This window comes from Magnolia sinica, chromosome 3 (genome assembly GCF_029962835.1).
Source record: "Magnolia sinica isolate HGM2019 chromosome 3, MsV1, whole genome shotgun sequence".
Taxonomy (NCBI): domain Eukaryota; kingdom Viridiplantae; phylum Streptophyta; class Magnoliopsida; order Magnoliales; family Magnoliaceae; genus Magnolia; species Magnolia sinica.
The window spans coordinates 434,849-458,283 of NC_080575.1; the positions used below are offsets into that span (position 1 = coordinate 434,849).

Sequence of the window (23,435 nt, forward strand, 5' to 3'; positions counted from 1 at the left end):
TGTTCGAACCATGTATGTATATATATATATATATATTTCACACAAGTGAAGGAATTAGACAAGTTTTATCATGGTTGGGCATCATGTGGAAGGTGGCCACCAGTATACATAGTGCATGTGAACTGTAGTAGAAGATATTGCTCGGTGTTGCTAGCTAGTATGGAAAATGCACGGTCAACTCACAGTAGAGATGGTTCATGTAGAATGCTGTGATGATGTATTTTCTTTTACTAGCCAAGTAAAAAGTAAATTCTATTGCAACATAGAAGAAGCTTACAAGAAAGAATGGGCAGCAAAGAACACCCCAACAAAGCCAGAGACAAACGGTGCAAACAACTGCCAACTCATACTGGCTTAGAAAGAAGAGAAACAGTACATCATAGGTTTGTAGTTTTAAGTGAAGAAGAGTTTTTTGATTTATGGAATGGAATGATATAAAAAGATGGGTAGGTGTATTTAATTAGCAGCAAAGAGAGTGGGTGCTGAATCCATTAGGATCATTACTAATTGAATTTATTTAAGGCCCGGCTCAGCTGACGACTATCTTTGGTGGTGGACCTGGAATCCAAGATGGCCTCACCGCGGACACCTGAAGTCCTGATGAGCTTGCGGTGGTCATTGAAAGTCATATCATTGTATAAACGAAGATCTCCACAACGCTCCACCAGTATATCCATGGGTCCTATCTTCTTGTTCCCTTCTGGGTTGAAGAACACAACCATAGACATCCTCTCTTTATCTCCATTCGCAGTTGTTCTGTGATTCACGCTCTTGTAAATTCCATTTGAAAGTATCTGTATTTGTTGTATATACATGGGATAGTGATGAGATCATGGATACAAATAAATAAAAGATGATGCAAAAAGTGAAAATGAATCAACCTCGAGTTGGTCAGCAATGATGAAGAGGAGGGCATCAGGAATGGGAGGAACAGAGATCCAAATGCCATCCTTGAAGACCTGTAAGCCAGAAACATCATTCTGGAACATGGCAGTGAAAATGCCGGGATCGGTGTGAGGAGACAAACCAATTGCCAATTCAGGCTGAGGGCACTTGGGGTAGTAGTTGATGCGGAAACAAGCAGCCAAACCTTCCTCCACACCGAATCTCTCTAAGAGACATTCCTCACCAATGCCCAATTCCTCCCCCGAACAGCCTCAAAAGCTTCTTGCACAGCTCCACTAACCTCTCCCCATACTCTCCTATCACCTTCCTGCTTCAAAATCAATATCAATATCTTCTCTTTGCTTTCCTAGTAAGTATGATTACCAGATCATAGGAAGATTAGGAAACAAGTCTACATTTTTAATAGTTGCTGCATAGAGGCTTTTTACAATTGGCTTACTTGATAGATATAGATATATATACCAGTGATTTCATGTCATGAATGGAGGATATTTGTTCCCTCTAACAACTAATCTTATTTGTATATATAAAATGGGCATTCTATATTATTTAAACTTATGAGATGTAAGTATTTCACACATTCATCTTTTCAAAAAAAAAAAAAAATCTTCAATGTATTCTTTCACACCTTACATGGGATCCACCTCGTACATCAGGAGTGCCACCTTCTGTTTTGAATCCGGCTAAAAAATCAGGCTGATTCAAACCTTACATGCGCTACACCATTAGGAATAGCTAAGATGGGAAATCCTACCATTAGAATCTTCCAAACTGTATTTGGGGTCCACAGTGGTGTGTACATGTGATCCAGTCCACTCATCTGATACGCCACACAAGGATGAACTCATGTGGACCATACCATCTGAATTTAGGGTTTTTGGGACAGTTCTCTCTGATGTGGCCCACATAAGTCTTGAATTGGTCTGATTTTCAGGTGGCACACCGGATTTATGGGGGTGCATGCATCTGATACACTTATTCCCCATGTGGTACTTTGTCAGTTGTAGGTAGGCCCTCGTAAGCTAGCGCAGTCATAACAGTATCCAGGGGACAGAAATCCGAAGGCTATAACTGTCATATGGAGCAGATAATCCATATCTTATACGGGATGGGATGCAGGCATGCAGCAGACCAATAATCTATATTACCAAACCATGGGCTCCCCTTATCAAACCGGAAAATCAGAGCATTTCGTGCAAAGCATTGGACGGCAGTTTCTGTATTTGTTCAAGAGTAATTTTTTCTACATACGCACACACATCATAGATACCATGTTGAGCCTTGTTCCCATCGTTGGATCACATGGATGTCAGAGATCCTGACCATTCATCAGGTAGTGTGTACTATGAACATGCTCTTGACCAGAAGATCAAATGGGTCATTTCATCAGGAAGATCACACTTGAAGGAGAAAAGAGGACGGTTAGGAAAAAAATAAAAATAAAAAGTGGAATGGTCCAACAGGGAGGGCCCAAAGAAAATTGTACAATTCTACCTAATTAGTCGTTGACCGCAATACGAGCCTTTCCTCCTATCAAGTCTCAAGGAATGTTCTCTTTTCACCGAAGTCAACGAGTATTTTTCCCTCTTCTGTCTTAAAAAAAAAAAAAAAAAAAGAAGCTCCACTTGCAAGCGCCCACACGTGCTCACATGCACAATAAGGAGTAACATAGGGACTGTGCCATCCAAAAAATAAGGTGGGTTCTCTGTTCAGGTGGGCTACATGATGGTTGAATGCATGTGGAAGGTCATCAATATCTTTTACAAACTACACATGTGACATGTGGTATGGATTTTGGGCCCCTGGAATAGTAATCAATCTGCCTGCGTGATACATCTTGATCCATAGCTCAAGTGGTAGACTGAGTGAAAGATACCTCGTCTCAACACTGAGGTCTTGTATCGATTCCCAGGAAGGGTGGCTAACAGTGAAGTGTGAACTGACAGGAGTACTAACAAGCTAACAGGAAAAATTAAAAATAAAAAAAATCTGCCTGCGTGATGAGCGACCATGGCCTTGCACGTGTAGTTTATGGTGAGCGTGGGGTGATTGTATTTGTCATTTGCAGATGAGTAGTTAGAAGGGGCTCTCATAGATCACCCAACGTGATGCACCATGGCCGGCAGAAGGCTAACATTGTGGCTGCAATTACAACCTATGTTAGCTAATTACGGCAAGTAAAATAATTGTTGAATGATGGAAAGGATTTTCCATTATTCGAATCTTTTGTTTTGTTTGGATAACACAATAGTGAATTTCAAGTAGCAAACATTACTATTTTTTCATATTTAAATTATAGTGAATTAGGTACAAAATGACAGTTGGTGAGATGAATATAAAATTTTCAGTGGCTATCCAAACAAGCCCCATAAAAATGGAATTCGTTGTTCTGATAGTACTCCAGAAATATAATCATTACATAAATTATTATTATTTTTCATATGTTTCCCATTTTCACCTGCAATCCAAACAATGCTCTTAGCTCCACTAATCTGATAACACCACTTTTGCTTGACTGACTTAATTGAATTCATCAATAGGAATGAAAGAAGTAAAAAAGAAAAAAATGATTAATATTAACTAATGGTGCATGCATGAATGCAATTGAAGCACTGATCACCTCTCTCTCTCTCTCTCATGCATGAATGCAATTGAAGCACTGATCACCTCTCTCTCTCTCTCTCATGCATGAATGCAATTGAAGCACTGATCACCTCTCTCTCTCTCTCTCTCTACACACACACAAGTAGTATAGGAAGCTACCTGTAATGGGGAGGACGAAGTGGCCATTTGGGAAGAGGGTCGGAGGGAGACAAGGGATGGAGATGATGGAAGTAATAGTCATTCCAATCCAAAGTGATGCCTTTTTGCACACCCAATCGACTTCCATACCCTTGATATGTGACTGGATCATTAGCATATTTGAGCTTCTCCTCCATTGGCAGTTGAAAGAAGCTTCTACAGTGGTCATAGCTGATGACATCATCTCCTTTGGTATACCATGGTTCACCACCTGAAAAACTCCCCATTCCCTGCAACCTCTCCCCATATCCTCCATCATCTTTTCCCTCATCTTCCCACCTCCCTCTTCCAACATGGTCATTAGATCAACCACTGGCGGTGCCTCCTTGTCGATTCCAATATTGCTACTAGTGGTGGTGGTGGTGGGGTTCACTATATATAGAGAAGGCAAGGATGTTATACCACTCTCAGCAAGCTCCTGTACCCACTGGAACGGTTCAGGCCATTCCAACAGTAGAGGAGGAGGAAGAGAAGCATATTCATCCATGTCTGATTGCATAGACACGATGTTATATATTTTTCTTTTTTTCTTTTTTTTTTAATGGGTTTGGTTTGGTTTGGTTTGGTTTGGTTTGGTTTGGATCCTTAGCGCAGGCAACTAGACACAAACACTTGTCTAATTGGCGTTGCTGAATGCTCCTAATATAAGAAACCAATGTCGATCTTCAACTTCACACTCCCTTCCTCCTTTTATATACACATCCATATATCTTCTGTTAATTTGTGAATCCAAAACCCTACACGCGTGCATACACCCCACCCATCCACACCACAACGACCTTGTTAATCTTGTAACCACGTCGCTCCTGGTCGGTTCTATGTGCGTCCCATCATGATTTATTCATTTCATCCTCACCATTTAATCACTTTTGCCAGCTAATTTTAGGGATGAACCCAAAAATGAAGGAGATCCAAATCTCAGGCGGGCCACATCGTAGGAAATTAGTGTGATTAAACGTGCACCATTAAAAACTTTCTAGGACTCAGCTGTAATGTTTATTTGCAAAGGTTACACGGATATGAATGAAAGTAAAACACAAATATCAGCTTGATCCAACGCCTTTGTGACCCAGTTAAGTTTTTAATGGTGAGCGTTAGTCACCACCGGTTACCTTACTGTGCTAAGGTACACCTAAGATTTTGATCTACCTCGTTTCTTTTTAACTCATCCTAAAAAGAGTTCCAAAAATGGATTCACGGGTGTAAATAAAACACATAAATTATTATGGGGTCCATAGAGCATGACTTACTAGGGCTAGTAATGTACAGCAGGTTGCAAATACTTTCATGGCAAAGATGGACCCGAGAAGGTCTAATCAAAGGCTAAAATAATTAGACTGATAGAACCTTAAAACAGTTGTATCTCGCAAACTCGGATGAGTTTTTAGACATGTTATATATGATTTTAAGGTAGAATAATCTACTTTAGCCAACCAACCCTAGTACACTGGATTGCTTACACTGGATTTGTGAGATTCCATCATATTGACACACAAAAGTTCATTTTATTTTAGTTTTTACTATAAATAATAAATTTTAGTTAGACTAACTTTTGATCTTTTACGTTGTAGGAGTTGCACCAAACACGAAAAAGGGCTTAGTAAGGTTAGGAAAATAACATGTTATGTCAAATTGGATGCTTACCATTTATAGAAGTTACGTTTTTGAGTTAGAGTTTGTGTTTAAAACTCCATCCTAACCTTATTTTTTAAAGGATTGTAATATATATTTGTTAGAGGAAGCTGAGTGAGGAGTCGGAGAGCTGAAGACGGTGATGACCTCATCATATCCCTACCGCAAGTAAGCAATCCACGTCCTCTTGAAACAGGTTTCACCTTGGTTGCACTAAATGTGCACATACACGTGGCAGCCGGCACATGATCCTGTCCTTCCGTTTAGTGGGGTTGTTTAGTAGGGCAGTCTGCTAAAAATCACATAAAGTCGCCTACTCCTTTTTAAGGACAGACTCTGATTGTTTATCCGCATATATATTATACACGTGTCATGCATTAGCCGAAATCAAACTGTCTAAATTTCGGCATGCACGTGTCATGCATTAATTCGCCCAAATTTAAGTTATTAAACTGTCCAAATTAAAGTTATATCATGATGGAGTCATAACCAAAATCAGATCGATTGATTGAAGAATCCTAGCTTTGGACGCTTGCTCAGCTGGGGTTATTGATAGCGGCCTACTTTTTCAATTTTCATTGATAAAATTACAGTTATATATAGATAGACATATATTTACGGTATAATTGCAGTTATCCACCTATTACTCATCTAAATAATACAAGACAAGATTCCCTGGGACTGTGATGTATGTGTTTTATCTATGCCAATGCCATCTGTTTTGCCAGCACATTTTAGGGCATGGTCCAAAACTCAGACGGACTAACTTTGATATGTTTTATTGGCTATTTTGCATATGCGTTTATAGGTTGGGTTGTTTAGCTAGGGTGGAGTCTTTAGGTTGTCTGGACTTGGAGTTGCACCCAAACCTAAATGCTGAGATGAGAAGCTGTGGGCATGTGGGTGATTAATTCCTCCGCCTGAATGGCCAGCTGGCATAGCTAGAGTCAACATAAATATCATTGGATTTATTGGACAATGAAAGAAAAACGTGTGACAGGTGCGAAGAAGAGGAGAAAAATGGGTGGATGAGAGCAAATAAGTAAAGATACTCCATCAATCTTATGTGGGTGTGGGCCGACCGATGAGGGGATCCATCACGTAATGAACATGTCAGGCAAACAAAAGAAAAGGTTCATGTCACATGCTGGAGATTTATTTTTATTTTTAGGAAGGGGAGAGAGAGAGATGGTCCACCCCCACCAATTATTCTATATATATATATATATATAGAGAGAGAGAGAGAGAGAGAGAGAGAGAGAGAGAGAGAGAGAGAGAGAGAGAGAGAGAGAGAGAGAGGTAGGTGAGGGTATGGGTGTGAACTCAAACAAGAAGAAAAAAGAGAAGGGAAAAGTAACAATTGACCATTGAGTCTGCATATGTGCCTTTGATTGCAAATTGTCGGCTACCCTCGCTACCTCTCTCTCTCTCGTTCATTCATTTTTTTGGCAACATCATTCATGATACGCAACCCTTTCATTTCTATTTTAATTTACACGTGCTTGATTAATAAGCTTTCTTTTTTCTTTAACGACTCTTCTATACAAAGTAGTTGCAAGTGGCATCAATGTAGTATGAGAATGACAATAATGAGTTTAAGAAATGTACCTATCCTTGGATTGCCATGTTTACAAGTTTTTGCATCTATGTTACTTTCTCTTTTAAAGGTTTAAAATAAAATAAATCTTTACTTATTTAACTCTTTTCCTTTAAATATGAACCATCTCCTTAAACTCTATTGCTCACTTATCCAAGGCTTATAAATATAACACATCCAAATCCACAAGATGTATCCTTGATTGTGACTCCAAATCCAACTAGTCCTTAACCATAGCTAGCAAATTAGTATAGAAATTGTTCATGTTTAATTTGGTCTTGATCATAAAAAATTAAGTAATTTAGGGGTATCTTGGTGTGATTCCAAGGATGTACCGTATTTCTATACTAGGGTGGAATGCCCACAATGTGGGATCTATGAGATACATAATGGCCATGAGGTGGGGCCCACTTTAAGACTGTGAGGGTTGCCCACAAGAGGTTTCGCCTGAGTTTGCCTAAGAGGGCTTGCATATATGGATAAAACCGATCATTCCTCATCAACTCTCACTTTTGGCGCGCCAATCAGTTATCCACTGTCAAAATCGTATCATAGCAAGAGCCTAATGTTCCCTCACCATCGTGGGTAGATGATACGAGGGCATCTTATTGTGATTCCAAGGATATACCATATCTCCATGCTGAGGTGGGGTTTGTGAGGTGTAGGTGGCGCCCACTATGGGATTGTGTGAAGCGAGGGTTGCCCACTGGGAGGTCTCGTCTGAGTTTACTTGAAAGAGAAAAAGATTACGTCCTACTCTGCTTGGACAATAAGCCGTTTGACTAGATCTCCGCTCGAACAAATGCAAGAGTCATCTCTGGTGTTGTCCACTAGAGCATTGGATCTGCTTCATTTTTAGGCTCATACCTTAATATGATCTGAGAAAAGGGATAGACAATGTGGATAAATAGATACATCATAGTGTACCCCCACAAATCTGGTTGGACGACTTATTTTTCGAGCAAGGTTCGGATGCAATCCACTTCCACTTGAGAGAGCCTGCATATAGAAATAAACCGGTCATTCCTCATCAGCTTTGAAATTTTCAGTGCGCTAGTCAATTATTTGCTATCAAGAAAGAAAAAGGAAAAAAACTCCAAAAATTCTGAGAATGAAGAGTTCAGGTTCCATACGGTTTAGACTTTAAAATAAAATAAAATAAAATAAAATAAAAACAGTTTTAAATGTGCATATGTGTGTGTATATATTATATATAAATAAGGTTAGATTAAAATTTCTTAATTAAATAAATAGAATTTCTATATGTATGAATAATAATATACAGAGATAGTCGTACAGTATTCCTTGCCCCTCAAATCCAAACTTTCCAAGTAACCCTTGTAAAAGTTAATCATCTCTGTTAAAAAAAAATTGCCCATTTGCTCAATTTTATTGATGGGTGACAACCACCTATTTTTATTTTTTGAATTGCCCCTGATTATTATTATTTTTTTGAATAAAATGTTTTTATTTATTAAATAAATAAATAAATAAATAAACATGCTTAATTCAGTTTGTGCCAAAATCATCTCTTCCTATTTTCCTCATTAGGCAAAATTTTTAATGTTTGGTCAATTACACAAGTGCTTTGTTTTTTTCCCCCCTTTTCTTAGATAAATATACTTTTGCTAACTAGGATCCCGACACATTTACAACAATACAGGACGGATTGAAGCAAACCTCTTCCTTTGGCATAGCTTAACACAGATTTCTCCCGAATCAACCTTTTCTGGTTTTTTGCAAAACTCTTGCAATTTTCATTCACCTCTGCCATAAGGGGAGGAAAGACCAAAAAGGGGCAAAATTTTGTAGCACTTTGTTTTTTAATGTCTAAAACTATGTGCATTGCACCTGTCTACCGGTGTTACATGGTTATCTCAATATCCAATTGGAACAAAATTGTGGCCTTGCTACTCTTGTTCCTCATGTTCGGATTACTCTCTCTCTCTCTCTCTCTCTCTCTCAGTTCTAAAAGTTGTTGATTCATCTCGACACTTGATCGGGTTGACTCGACTAAGTGAGAATTCAAGTTGAATCGTTGAGAAACTTGGTATTGAATCTGACTGGGCCAATTTTCACACACTTGTTGGGTGCAGTTGACTTAGCTAAGTTGTTGTCTAAAAATAAAAAATTTAAATAAAAATGTAAATCAGTGGGGGTGAGATTTAAAACCTGCCTTAAACAGTGCAATGCAGGGAAACCACACATCTTTTCTTTTTTATGTGCAAATCAATGTGATTAACAATATAAAAGATTTAATGATGAAAATTACTTCTAAAACAAACAAACAAATCATCAAACATTTAGGATGTAAGAGATATCAAGATTTTTTGGAGTGAAGGGAAAAATCATAAGACCTAGTCTGGCACAAATCCACTACAATAAAGATAATGGAAGTACAATCATCCAGATATCTCTCTTGGATATCCCAACTACATCACCCAAAAATAAGTTATAAGGAACATGAGAGAAAAAAAAACTTCTCGCTTACTGTTAATCTCCAATTTCATCACCATCAAACTGTTCATCTTTGGGACGGGCTCCAATTGGACCATTGATATTCAACTTTAGACTAATAGGACTGCTAATCTTTCATATCGGTCCAATAGAACCGTTCATCTTAAAACAGCTTCTAGTGATGGTGTCACCAAACACTGCTGTAGTTGAATTTTGGTCTCATTTATAAGAACATTAAGTTTTGGTTTTCTTTCCTCTCTCTCTCTCTCTCTATATATATATATATATAGCCCACGTAGCTCACTAGAAGTACATTAAAAAGGAAGGTCCAACAACAAATCATCCCAACACAAGCTTCAATAAATGTCACACAGCACCACAGTCACTTATCCCAGCGACATCACACTCACCACTAAGCTTGTTGGTTGTTGAAAAAGAGAACCAAAGAAAGAAAAGTCCAGCCTTTCTAAGAATGATTCTATATGTCTGTGTTTGTTATCAACAGGCGGAAAGTGATACAGCAACCACCAGCACTGCTGCCATCATCATCATCATCCAACTGATGTAAGTGGAGGCACACATGGTTTGTTCCTGATGCAGCTTCCTTCCTGATGCTTTTCCAACTCTGATCAGTACTGTTTTTATCTTCCAACTGGTGTTTGAGCCACATTGGTTTTTCCATTTTATATCATGTTTATTCAGTTTTGAAATACAGACATTCAAAGCACTCCTAATACCTTAGTTCCATTTCTGTACCCAATTTCAAACGGCCTCTTGTGACCATTCAAAAAGTTTCGACATCACATAACAGCACCGACCTAATGCATCCTCCAACCACTTACTCAATTCCTATCCTAGCCTAACCTTGCGTGGACCTTATTTTGATTCACTTTCTTTCCATGCAAATACCCAGATTTATCAAGGCAGACTGTCATGATACTCGTTAACTCCTTAGCACCCTCACCCCATGTGCTAATTTCACAAAACCTAATGCTATTGGAGTCAGCCTAACTCCTACTTCCACCACCCATCAGGAGTATACCAAGAGAGTGAATGGGAAAGTTTCTATTGCACCATGACGAGAAGATTACAACTTGTAGAGTGAGTCTCAATTGAAGAACCTTCCCCCAAGAAATCTCTAAAACCATGCATTAATAATTAGGATAGTGCCATGTGTCATTCATCCGATGATCAGGAACCCTCTAAAAAGCTTCTAGATAATTCTACACAAGTCGAGTGAATGGAAAATTTTCTATTGCACCATGACGAGAAGATTACAACTTCCAAGTAGTGAGTCTCAAGTGAAGAGCCTTCCCTAAGAAATCTCTAAAATCATATTCATTAATAACTATGATAGTGCCATGTGCCTTTCAACCAGGGGTCAGGAACCCTCTAGAAAGCTTCTAGATAATTCTAGAGCATTCAAGAATTCCCTACAGAACTCTACCAGGCTCTAGACCATTCTAGATGTCTCTACACACCATGTACAGGCCTCATATTACCATGTGACATGCTATTAACACTCCCCCTCACCTAGAGCGTAGATCTCACAAATGCCCATCATCTTGCCCTAGCATCAGGAAGAGAAGTACACATTACATCATTATCAGATTATTTCTGTCCCAACCATCATGGGACTACCAAAGGTGCCATGATGTCATTGTTAGATGATTGTCTTTCAAATCACTATGGGATTGATCATCTACAGCAGCAGCCACGACATCATTGTTGGACTATCTCTTTCCTTGTCAACACAGGATTGGATCATTAATTATAACAAACGCCACTAGTTCACTATAATAGATTATTGCTTTCCCAGTCAGCATGAGATGGGTCATTACATCATGCACCATAAGATCACTGCTAAATTATTGCTTTCCCAATTATCATGGGATGGATCATCTAGATCATCTACAGCAGGCGCAAAAAATTTACTACATATGTCATGATATCATTGTTAGATACCCACTCTCCCAATTCATCATGGAATACATCAGCTACAAACAAGAAGTCACATGGTATTATTTTTTGAGTATTGCTTTCTCAGTCATCATGAGATGGATTATCTACAACAGGTGCCTCAACATCAAATCCTAGGAGGATAGTACCATTTGGACAATATGTCTGGCTTGTAGCGTTAGGTAGGAGATTATGACACTCTGATGATGGCAGTGTTGAGATGATTGCGTGTCCATGTTGTGGAGATGAAAACGTTGGCGGCAGCATGATGACGATTAAGATAGTGAAGTTAACCCCAGTCCCGCTCGAATACCATGTTAACACATGATATTAGAGAAATAGAAGAGAGAACCGTTAAGGGATTGAACGAGGGAGAATGAGATGATCAAAGGAAAAATTCTTACTCTAACAACTGTTTATTTTGTTATAAGAGCGAAACAAAACCATAAATGAGAATAACGGAGAAAAATGCAATAAATAAGAATAGAAGACAAATATCCTCACTTTATGGTGCTCCAAAGGCACATACAAAAATATGTGAAACACCATTACTTAATAACACTCATGTTATAAATGATCTAGATTTCACCAACTACCGATGCAGTTCGATGTCAATTTAGCTAGAAACAGGGTTTCTCCAACGCCTTAAATTCCTTCTTTTAAGAAAGGTTCAGTGTTATTTTTAGATCATCATCATCATTCACTCTCAAAAATATAGAACTACCCTGTGCCCCAGTTGTGACTAGGTCAATGCTTACTTCGAACTAAATGTTCGTTCAGCCCCAAGCATTGAAGCTATCATCTCAAATATTAGGCTAGAACAGACACAGTTGCTCATAGCCCCAAGCAGCAAAGCTATTATCTCAAATATCAGGCTAGAACAGACACAGTTGCTCAGGTGAGCAGTTTGTAAAGCAAGGAGGTGCTGACCATATACATGCCTGTTTAAGTGTTTAGTTTTGATCTAAAGAGACCAATTAATTGTATTCAAAGAGGTTTGATTCTTAGTTTGCAAAAGAAGCAAGAAATGGAATCCACAACAAATTGTAGAAAAATGAGCTATTTTATGACCAACGTGTCTAGGAGCTAAATGTTTTTTGAAGCAAGATAGACACCTAAGCAGAATAAGTGTGCACCAATAGGACTGATAGATGGGAGTGTGCCATTGACACTAGCAGTGTCTGCTTACCAATGGTCTTTGGGCTCGAGTTTCCACGGGAAAAGGTAAGATGGCCAAAGCAGCTGGCTGAGAGATTGGCCAAGACAGTTACCAGCTAGAAAAGTTCTTAACTGAATATACTATAGGATATAGCAATAGTTAGTTATGCAATACACAGCTTGCTTTTATCTATGTCCAAAAACAAATCCCAATAAAAGACAGACATGAACACCCCTAATCATATCGACTGTTCTGCAGGTTGGGAATGGTAAGCACGCCGCCTCAGTTGAGATTCTGATGTCGGCTGCTGCAAGAATATTCTCGTAGGATCGTTAGGATCCACATATCTGCAGACAAAAAATTGTATTAGATGGATATGAATGATGCAAAATGAGGTCATAACAAGAAGGCAGACAAGAATCCATTGCATGTTTGTGCTGTACTCACGCATGCTGCATCATTTCATCCACGGGAGTTTGAGCTGCTTGTAAAGGATCCACGCGTGGCAAAGCGTCAGGTAAAGGATAAGAGGAATGTTGATTGTACTGTCTCACAGAAGCAATCAAATTAAAAAAGAGTGGGACAAAGGTTCCACAGCCACCTTCCTTGAACAAAATCTTAAAGGAGTGAGTGGAATAGAGGGCCCTGTGCTGATCTTCTGGAACTACCTGCAATTGTCACGTCATAATGAATATCGAGATTGTCAAAAAAAAGAAAGAAAAAAAAAGAGTTGAAGAACATTTGCAACTCAGAATTCTGCTTTCGTATACTTACTGGCTCCACAAGACCAGATATATTATTGCAGAAGAATATTGGCTGGTTAAATTTTTCACCATGCACATAAAGCTACAAAAGATAGAAAGTTCACATGAGTTGCTATCTGGACAAATATGAGGTTCTATAAATCCCAAGTATAACAGTCTATAGAGTCCTTGTACAGAAGGCCAATATCTTCAGTACAGCCATCCCCATTCTATCAAAACAGTGATACATCAAGCGGTATCGCTAATTAACAAAGCTGCAAGAAGTGCAATGAGCAGTAAACTTTAAATGCATGGACTGCAGGAATATAATGATTTTAAAAGACTGAAAATAAGCAACAAAGAAAGAGAGATTTTTTTTTTTTTTTATTTTTTTAATTATAAAGGGAATGAGTGCAATGTGATTATTATCAAACAAAGGGTGACAATCGATATTACAAATGGCTAACTTTTCAAGCATATGACCCATAGCTTGTAATTGCAAGTCTTCATATCATATGTATACCACATACCAAGCTATCGAGCCCCTCAAAGGAGTGGCAAACGCGGATTAACTTTTATATGTGAGGGTTTTGTTGGGGCGCACCCTGGATACATATCACAAGGAAGAGTCGCTGACACATCTGAAATGCATCATGATGACCACCATGTCGCATTGAGGGTTATCAGCTTGTGCATTTTTCCTCTGTTCTTCCAGTTATGTTAGTAAAGATTTCGGCTCAAGTTTCTCTTCATGATATTTTGGCTAGGTGAGAGAACCTGCTACAGGCTTTGGTTTTTTGTTTTTATTTTTGAATAGTAATCGTAAATTAATCAAGCCCTCCTTCCTGTGTACCAAAAAGGCTAAGATGGTGAGGCATCATCCGGCTAGAGAAAAGCAGAATCCATCCCCAAAGATACATCAAAGGACTCCCTGTTCATGCCTTAAAAACCCTAACACCGGCAGCCTAACTGATAACGCTGTTCCTAAATCCCTGAATCACTCTGGAATGACTCAACCTTGTAACAGAATGTTCTTATTGTTCCACTCTCTCCAAACTGACAATAATGCAGCAAGAGACTAAAATGTTATAGAACTTTTCTTCTTTTGCCCATGCAAACCCCTGCCAAACTCGAGGAAAATTATGGATGCACCCTAGTCTCCCCCAGTCCATCTCAAAAAAGACCAAAAATCTCAGCCAAATCTCTGAAGAGAATCCACAATCCATATGGTAGATGGTCCACATTCCTCATTACAAAGACAGGGAATGCAAACATTTCAAATTTCTACTACTCAACTGATTACTTTTTAGGGCCTTGCCTCTTGCCACTAATCAGCTGTACCCTACCACCCTCGGGCAGAGAATTCACCAAATGAAAGCTGTGGGGGCATCTTTGAACATTTAAATTCCCATCAAACATAGAATAAAATGATCTCACAAAAAACTACTAATTTCTTTTGATGCTCCAACTCCATGCATCCCTTTCCCCATCGCTTGGGACCAGGCGATTAAGGCATCTCATGAGACAGTCGAAGTCCCCGATTACATCATCTGCCTACACCCTACCTGGCCCACCACTCTTGCCTAAAACTTTGGAAATCAAGATGCCTTTTTCTTCTCACGCTTGATACAACTACGGAAAAACATGACATAAAGCATTACCGTCACACTTTCCCAGGATCAAGCATGAGTGTCATCCCCAATCTTTCCGACAATCACCTTTGCAAATTCATTTTTATCCACAGCTATTGCTTTCCATAGCCATGAAACCCTATACAGAGAAGAATACTGTGTACCAATCTCCGTTAGTAGAGTCACATTTACAAGATATCACATGCCTCCACAAGCTATGTTATTCCCTCCAAACCTCCCAAGCCACTTCTTGAGCAAAGCCAAACTCACTATCTTCAATGATCTAATACTTGCTCCACCTAACCTTTTCAGCCTGCAAACTTCTCCCTGTTCAAGAAGATGGTACTTGCATTTTTTCACCCATGTTTCCCGAAGGAAATCCCTTTGAACTCTTTGAAACTTTGTTTTACTGCTTTCTTGAAAGGCAAAACTTTGGATTACATAATCCAGCATATACAAAAAGATAAATGGATTGGCATATTCGATGAGTATGAAATGAGGGTGGTATGCCCTCCCAAAGACAAGTATCTTCTCTTCCATCCTGAAAGTTTCCTTTCTACCCTCTCCACAATTGGCATGCAGCAGATAAGGGAAAATTGAGATTAAGTCGATGGGAGCTTACTGACCTTGCAACCAAACCTCCTAGCAAGTATGACTAGATCCTCCTCTCTCATGCTAATCTCCAACATTTCACTTATCAACAGGTTGATTTTTTTAGCCCGACACTAATTCGAACCATCTGACCATAATCCGCAAGTTATCCACATTCCACCTGCCGCCTATTCACATCACTAATCATCAATGAACTGGAGACGATAAATCTGAAATTTTGTATTTTCCGCCTGAAACCTAGAAGTGAGACCTTCCTCATTAGCTTTAGCCAGCATCCCGCTGAGAGCTTTTGCAACCACCAAAAAGAGGATTGGAGATAACTGATAAGGGATCCCCTGACCAGTGTTCAAAATATCAGTATCGCATTACGTATCACACCCCTTGGGATACGGATACGTATCGGTTATTGCAAGGGATATATCAGTTGTATCGCGTATGTATCGCTGTTGTTGGAAACATGGGGGAACATTGGGAAATTAGTTGACTTTTTCAATGAAACTTCAGTGATTGTTAAAAAAGACATCAGCACACACTTATAAATCAAAACATTACAAAAAACAAGTGCATATAATAGGTTTGCTTTGTATGGGGTCCTAATCCATGCACTGTCTAACTGAATTGATGCAAGTATATTCATATTCTATTCAAATAATTTATAAATGTAAGAAGACGTGTGGAAACACAAGCAAAACATTCAAAAGCAAAAGAATAATCACTAGATCAGGTTACATACATGTTTGATTTTATGTTTGGACACATATTGCAACCAATTTGAGAGAAATTGGGAACTTTGGATTTTTTTTTCCAATTTTCTGCAACTCAGCCCATCTCCTCAAAATCTCAAAATTGAAGCTCCCATTCCATGATTTTTTTATACAAAACATAAAAAATCATGGATTTGTAACAATTTGACACTGATTTAACATGATTTACGGAAAAAAAAAAAAAAAGGATCAAAAATCGAAAATGCTTATTGGATCGAACATGTGGGATATATCCCACTACTTGTGTGTTTCGTATCGCACAGGTGGGATACAAGATATATCAGGGGATATATTGGCCGATATTGTCGATACTTAAAACATTGCCCCTGACGTAATCCACTTGACCCCCTTAAGAATCCTTAGATGACTTGTCAATAGAAACAGAGAATATGGGCTAATTTGAGACGAACCTACATCCACTTCCACCATCTGATACCAAACCAAGCATCCTCAACATATAATACAAGAATTCACAATCAACATGTTCATTTTCATATTTCAAGCTTGCATATAATGCTTGGCCTACTCTCATTGTGTCAGATTGATGCGTTCATGCACAATCAAAGCCCCATCAAGAATCTGCCTGCAATGGATGAAAGCACATCGAGAATAACAGATCACCCCACCAAGAACTTAACCTTGTAGCAAGAACTTTTGCCACTAGTTTTCTACGGACTTCCAATGAGACTGTTCTCAGCCTACAATTCTTAAGAATCTCAGCACCATCATTTTTTGGGAATTAGAGATAAAAGAGGCCGCAAGATCTTTAGACAACGTCCCTTTCATAGAATTCTGCCACTTGAGCTTATCAGGCCAACTTTTATCTGTTCCCAAAACACTTGAAAGCAAGGTATTGAACAACAGTAATGGCAGTCGGACCGTTACATTATCGAACGCAACAGCAGTTTCGGCCCCACAATTGATGCGCTCAATCAAAGCCCCATCAAGAATCTGGCTACAATGAACAAAAGCCCACTGAGAATGTGAGATCACCTCACCAAGATCTTATGTTAATCTTCTAGAAAAATCTTTTGCTAATATTTTTATAAGGACTTCCAACGAGACTATTCTAGGCCTATAATTCTTAAGACTCTCAGCACCATCCATTTTGGGAATCAAGGCAATAAAAGAGGCTGCAAGCAATGTTGTCATAATTGTTTTTTTTTTTTTTTTTTTTAAAAAAAAAAAAAGATGAAGGATATCATTAAGAAAAAGGCAAAAAACAAAGAGAGGCTGCTGAGAAAGCAGCCTACAGTTACAGCCCTATGAAGAAAAAGTCTTGACCATGAAGGCCTTTAACATTGGAGGCCCACTCTATCATCAGACGTTTGGCCTTAGTTACCACAGAACCCGCCGAATTAGAAATATTCCTCAAAACTCTACTGTCTCTCCCCCCACACTGACCACCAGACTGCAAGAACAGACATTCACCAGATCATCGTCTTTGCCTTGCCAATATGCACTCCGCCACGCTTGAAGGAAGTGGCTAACCTCCCCCGAGCTGCACCAATATAAATTGAAACCATTTAATATCTCTCTGCCCAGATCAGACGAACGAAATGACAGTGAAGCAGCAGATGGTTCACCGTCTCTTCAGCCCGCATGCAACATAGACATATATTGGGTAGGACCATCCCTTTCTTCCTCAAATTATCCACCGTGAGAATTTTCTTTTTCCCTGCTAGCCAGTCAAACACTAGGATTTTTGGGGGGGCATCGTACTTCCAGAGGAAGGAAAGATTATGCTTGGGAGTGTACTTCAGTCTGTGCATCTGATTATAGAGAGACCGAACCGAGAAAGAAGACGATTTGTCCGGTTTCCAGAAGATTGAATCTTGGGACGAGAGAGAGGGGGCTGCAGTATAGAGACATTCCAGGAGACCCATAAAATCCGGGATCTCCCAATCTTGGAGGCTTCTTCTACACGTCACATTCCAAACGATTCTACCATCCTTTTCATAGAAATGATCAACAACATACGAATTCTTGGACTCAGCTATTCGGTAGGAGAAAGGGAATCTGCTTCTAAGCGTTTGTTCTCCTATCCAGATATCATCCCAAAACTGAATTTTGGAACCATTGCCAAGAACAAAACCAATGCATGGAAGAAGTACCCGCTTCATATTCATGATTCCTTTCCAAATATGTGATAATTTGTGGGATGGTAATTCTTTAGTCCACCAGCCACCATGGGAAGTACCATGTTTTCCTTTAATGATAGAGCTCCAGAAGCAGTCTTGTTCAGTCCCAAGCCTCTAGATCCACTTGCCAAGGAGAGCATTATTCATCACTTTAAGATCTTTGACCCCAGCTCCCCCATCCGACAGATGGAGACATACCTTTGACCACTTCAAGAGATGAAACTTTTTCCCAACTTCCTTACCTTGCCATAGAAAATCTCACCTAACTTTGTCTATTGAGTCCCTAACCGAAGCTGGACATTTGGGGAGGGATATAAAATAAATCGAGAGATTGGAGAGAGCTGCTTTGATCAACGTAAGACAACCTCCTAACGAGAGATATTGCCTCTTCCACCTGGAAAGATACGACTGAAATCTAGCTATAACTTTGTCCCATAAAGTTTTGGGAGGTTTTCCGACACACAACGGCAGGCCCACGAAAGAAGAAGGAAGAAAATTAGCTTTGTAGTCGAAAAGATGAGCAAAACCTTCAACTTCCGCTCTGTCCATGTTGATCCCGAAAATTTTGGATTTGTTCAAATTCACCTTCAAGCCGGAGACCGCTTGGAAACAAAGAAGAGTATTTCGCAAATTGAGGACCATCTCTGGCGATGCTTTGGAGAAAATAAGGGAGTCGTCCGCGTATTGGATGTGCGTAATAGGCGTTGACATACCATTTATGTCGATCCCTCATAAGATGCCCTCCTCTTGCCCTTTTAGGAGCATGCGAGACAAGGCCTCCCCCACAATCAGAAAAAGGAAGGGGGAAAGAGGATCTCCTTGTCTTAAACCTCTGGAACTTCTGAAAAAGCCTTTTGGAGAACCGTTCAAAGGATGGAGAAATGAGCTGATACAGTACACTCCCTTATCCAAGCTCTCCACTTGTCCCCAAACACCATGCGCTGCAACATATACTGCAAGAAACCCCAGTCTACGTGGTCATAAGTTTTTTCGATATACAGTTTACAGACGATGTGTTTCTAGCCTGATCTAGCGCTAGCATCCAGAATTTCATTAGCACATACAACTGCATCAATAATCTATCTACCTGCTATGAAGGAGCATTGATTATCTGAAACGAGTTTCCCTATAACCTTTGTCAACCGCATTGCCAACACCTTTGCCAAAATCTTGTAAGGCCCTCCCAACAAGCTTATAGGCCTGAAATCTTTTGGGGAAGCTGCACCTGACATCTTCGGAATCATGAACCGTAATCGAGGATAAAACGTATCGTATCGTAAATTGTAAGATGTGGGACCCACCTCTATGCATTTGTTGTATATCCATGAGGCAAATTCAAATCATAAGTGGACCACTTGTAGATGAGACCCTGAACATGGGCCTATCTCAATGTATGTGTCGTATCGATGCAGTATATATGCTTTAGCATGAACCCAAAAAAAAGGACATCGTCCAATTGCTATTGAATGGTGCTCTATGAGCCACCATGATGCATATGTTTTATCCATGCCATCCATCTTGAGAGTTGAATGATCTACCCATCTGCATTTCTTCTTCATCAGATCATCAACAAAACAATCCCTATCATCTAACATCTTTCCAAACTCCTCTTCCAAATCAAGCTCCATCCAAAACTTCACATCTTCTTCGAAGCTTCTTCCTCTCCTTCCTCACCACCCAATCTTCCTCCATGACTGTTTTGAACCTTCCTTTTGTTCCACCCATGCCACCCTCTTCCATAGCACATCTACTCGATATGACCTGGGTTCGGATGTTCATCGTCACCATCTCCTCTTGCCCCCTCTTCTGTATCACCATCTCCTTTTACCATCTGAACTTCTCTCTGAGAATCGGCCATCTGGCACCAGCATCTTGTTTGAAAGGTTCAAGAACCTTCAAAGATTTGGGTCCAAGAAGACCCACCTTTTTCTTTGCTTTTGCGAATCTCTAGAAATAGTTGACTTTTCTCACCAAAATTCCCTACCTCTGACCAAAGCAGTAAATAAATAAATAATAATAATACGAATTGCAGCATGTCTCAGTTGTATATAAGGCCATAATTTTTTCAGCTACTTTGGTAACACAAGATAACAGTTAGAAGCACATACCAGTGGCATGTCAAAAGCGACAAAGCTCCCAACAGGTTTATTTGCAACGAACACCATGCGTATATTTGACAAGTAAATGGTCCCCTTTACGTTGACATTACCCCCATTAGCTCTGATGAAAACATACATACAAGAAAAAGTAGTCAGATTTTACTTCTCAGAATGATGTATAAATTAAGGAAAATGACAGAGGTATTCTATTGCATGAATTTTACTGTATTTTATTTTTTAGCAAGGTGCACAGATTGTACCATGTTCCCACTTTAATTTCTTGAAGTGTTAACTATTTAATCAATCAAACCTTTTAAAAAACTATTTAATTAACCAAACTAACTTAATATGCTCTGATTAACTTTTGAACTTGAACATATGAATACAAAGCCAGCAACACACAATGTTTCTAGCATGCATTACATCACTTAATAATAACACAATGATTAAATTAAAGTTAAACATACACCAAAACAATAGAGATTATGGATAATTTGTATAGAAGCAAAAGGGGTAACCAATTCTGAACACAACACATTAGGGGAAAAAAACTGATGAAGTTGGAAAATGAATGTCATGAACATTAGACTTATGAGATAGGAGTTGGTGATGAATTACAAATGGACTTCCTCACTGCTTTAGCAATTAAGTTGAACTGTTCAGAAGTGGAGTAACATTTACACCTCAAGGCAAACCATAGCATTCCAACCACATCGTGCAGCACTGAGGTGTTCTTGCGGTAAGCAACAGAGAACGGGTGCAAAAACAAGTGGCACTTCCCAAAACTTTCAATAAGCTAGAGCACCTTAGAAGTATTCATATAGCAATATTTATAAATAACTTTTTTTTTTTTTGAAGAATAATATTTATATATAACATTAGCAGTGTTTGGCCAAATTTGTCATTTCAGTCCTTTCATGAGAGTAATCCACTCCTGCTTCCCCTCATGTAGCCACACCGACAGTAGAATTAGGGAGTTGTGCAACAAGGACTGAGGAAGCCCACCACATTGACTGTGAAGAACACTCTGTACATTTGTGTGCTGCCTCATGTTAGGACATAGGCAAAAAGAGGCAAATCTAAAATTTGAGATGGAACCATGGTAATTGTGGGCCTTGATTAACATTGAGATGGAACCGTGGTAATTGTGAAACTATCCATCTCTTCAACCATCGAATCGTCCAAACTTGTTAATCCTTCAATCTCCTCTACCATGTCATTTGATGGTTGATCATCCATTTTCATTGGCACTTCCTTCGATCGAGTTGTTGATCCATTAGTAGGGGTCCATCGATCCATCGAGCAAGCCAACAGTGAATTCCTCTTGAGTCGCCACATTTGCTTCAGACATGTTGTTCTTTGGAACTCCAAAGACAATGGATTGAAGTCCATAGCACTTTTCTTGTTCAATCAAGGGCTTCAAGCAAGCTCTTATCACCCTTTTGAATTCCTTGAATTATTTTACAAAATCTTCCTTGAAGGTTCTAATCCCCTTGTTGAGTTTTCATAGATTCTCCTCCCACATCTCTTGAACATTCTTAGCTGTCACTGACATTTCCATGTGATAGGAGGCTTTTCAATAACCAACATGTGGCTGTCATCGTTCATTAAATTTAGAAGGGCATTGCAAGGAATCGCCATGAGGCACATATGAAGATTGGTATGACTTAGGATGATACTTGGGATTATCTTCATCATTGAAGAAACCCGGATAGGAATAAGGCGATGGATATGGAATGGCATGGGAGTCCAAAAAGGTATAATTATATGAGGCATATGAACATCGTCCTATCCATGACATCTCTAAGAAAGAACATGAAAGAATAAGGCAGAACTTTGGGGTTGAGTTATAGATCTAAGGGTTTTGGAGGTTTGGGATGGGTTTTGGGTAGTAAAAAAGGGGCAAGTGAATTAATGAGTTGGAACGGGATTAGGATTTGGAAGTGCTGGAAATGGGTACACCTAATCCCGTTCCAACCCCATGGTTTATACATGGGGTGGGGGTATTTATAAATGACAGAAAATCAGAGGGAAACCTGCTACAGAAATGGATAGGTGAGGCACGTGTCTATCAGAAAGGATGGATGGTATAAACAAATTACCCTTTTATTTCTTAAGATTATAAATTATAAAAAATAAAAATAAATAAATAAAACTCCCGTTTTCAGAATCAGAATCAAGAAACTGCAATTAACCACACAAGTTAAATAAATAAATAAAAATGAAGGTGTCCTTGGAAAGAGTGCAGCTGAATTCAGAGGGCAGCCTAATAGAGGGTTATAGATTCTATTTTCTTTCAAAATATATTCAAAATCGGGAGAAATAAGATGATATATCAAAGAATCATAAAGGTAGGAAGATCCAGAGAGAGAGAGAGAGAGACCCAGGGATCTTGTCGACATTTAACTCAACGCCATCGCGGGACAAGACGAACATTTCGTTGACGAAAGGGACCGGCATCCCATTTGCAAACAGTTGAGGGTTCACAGCCATCTATCCTTCTCTCTCTCTCTCTCTCTCTCTCTCTCTCTCTCTCTCTTTTGATGATGTTGATGATTTGAATATGCCTCGCTTTATTCTCTCCAATTCCCAATTCGAAAGACGGGGAGAATGAGAACACCTTCCGGCATCTATGGTATCGAAGAATCCCGAACAGAAATAAATAACAGAGGAGGTTCTGGATACATGTGGATTGCTAAACGGTACACCTCATTGCTTATCCTATAAACCTCTTTTCCCGGATACACCGAGCTGAACATGGGGCCCATTGTGAAGTACATGCCTTATATCCACGCCGTCCATCCGTTCTGAAAACTCATTTTAGTGCATTATTCCAAAAATGAAGTAGATCCAAATCTCATGTGTACGGTAATACAGGAAACAGTGGTAATCGACCATTAAAAACTTCTCATGTGCCACGAAAGTTTTGGATC

At 39.3% G+C, this 23,435-nt stretch overlaps 1 protein-coding gene and 1 pseudogene across 1 annotated transcript; both read right to left on the minus strand.

Annotated features, from left to right (window-relative positions):
• Positions 1-236: 236 nt before the first annotated feature.
• On the minus strand, positions 237-4,236 carry LOC131239180 (jasmonate-induced oxygenase 2-like; annotated as a pseudogene).
• An 8,439-nt stretch (positions 4,237-12,675) lies between these two features.
• LOC131239182 (UPF0664 stress-induced protein C29B12.11c) lies at positions 12,676-23,156 on the minus strand. Its single transcript, XM_058236748.1, has 5 exons — positions 22,886-23,156; positions 20,512-20,623; positions 13,287-13,358; positions 12,960-13,180; positions 12,676-12,859 (listed from the first exon to the last, which is right to left on the minus strand). The coding sequence occupies exons 1-5, from the start codon at positions 22,993-22,995 to the stop codon at positions 12,751-12,753; spliced, it is 624 nt and encodes a 207-aa protein (XP_058092731.1). The 5' UTR covers positions 22,996-23,156; the 3' UTR covers positions 12,676-12,750.
• Between the last annotated feature and the right edge of the window lie 279 nt (positions 23,157-23,435).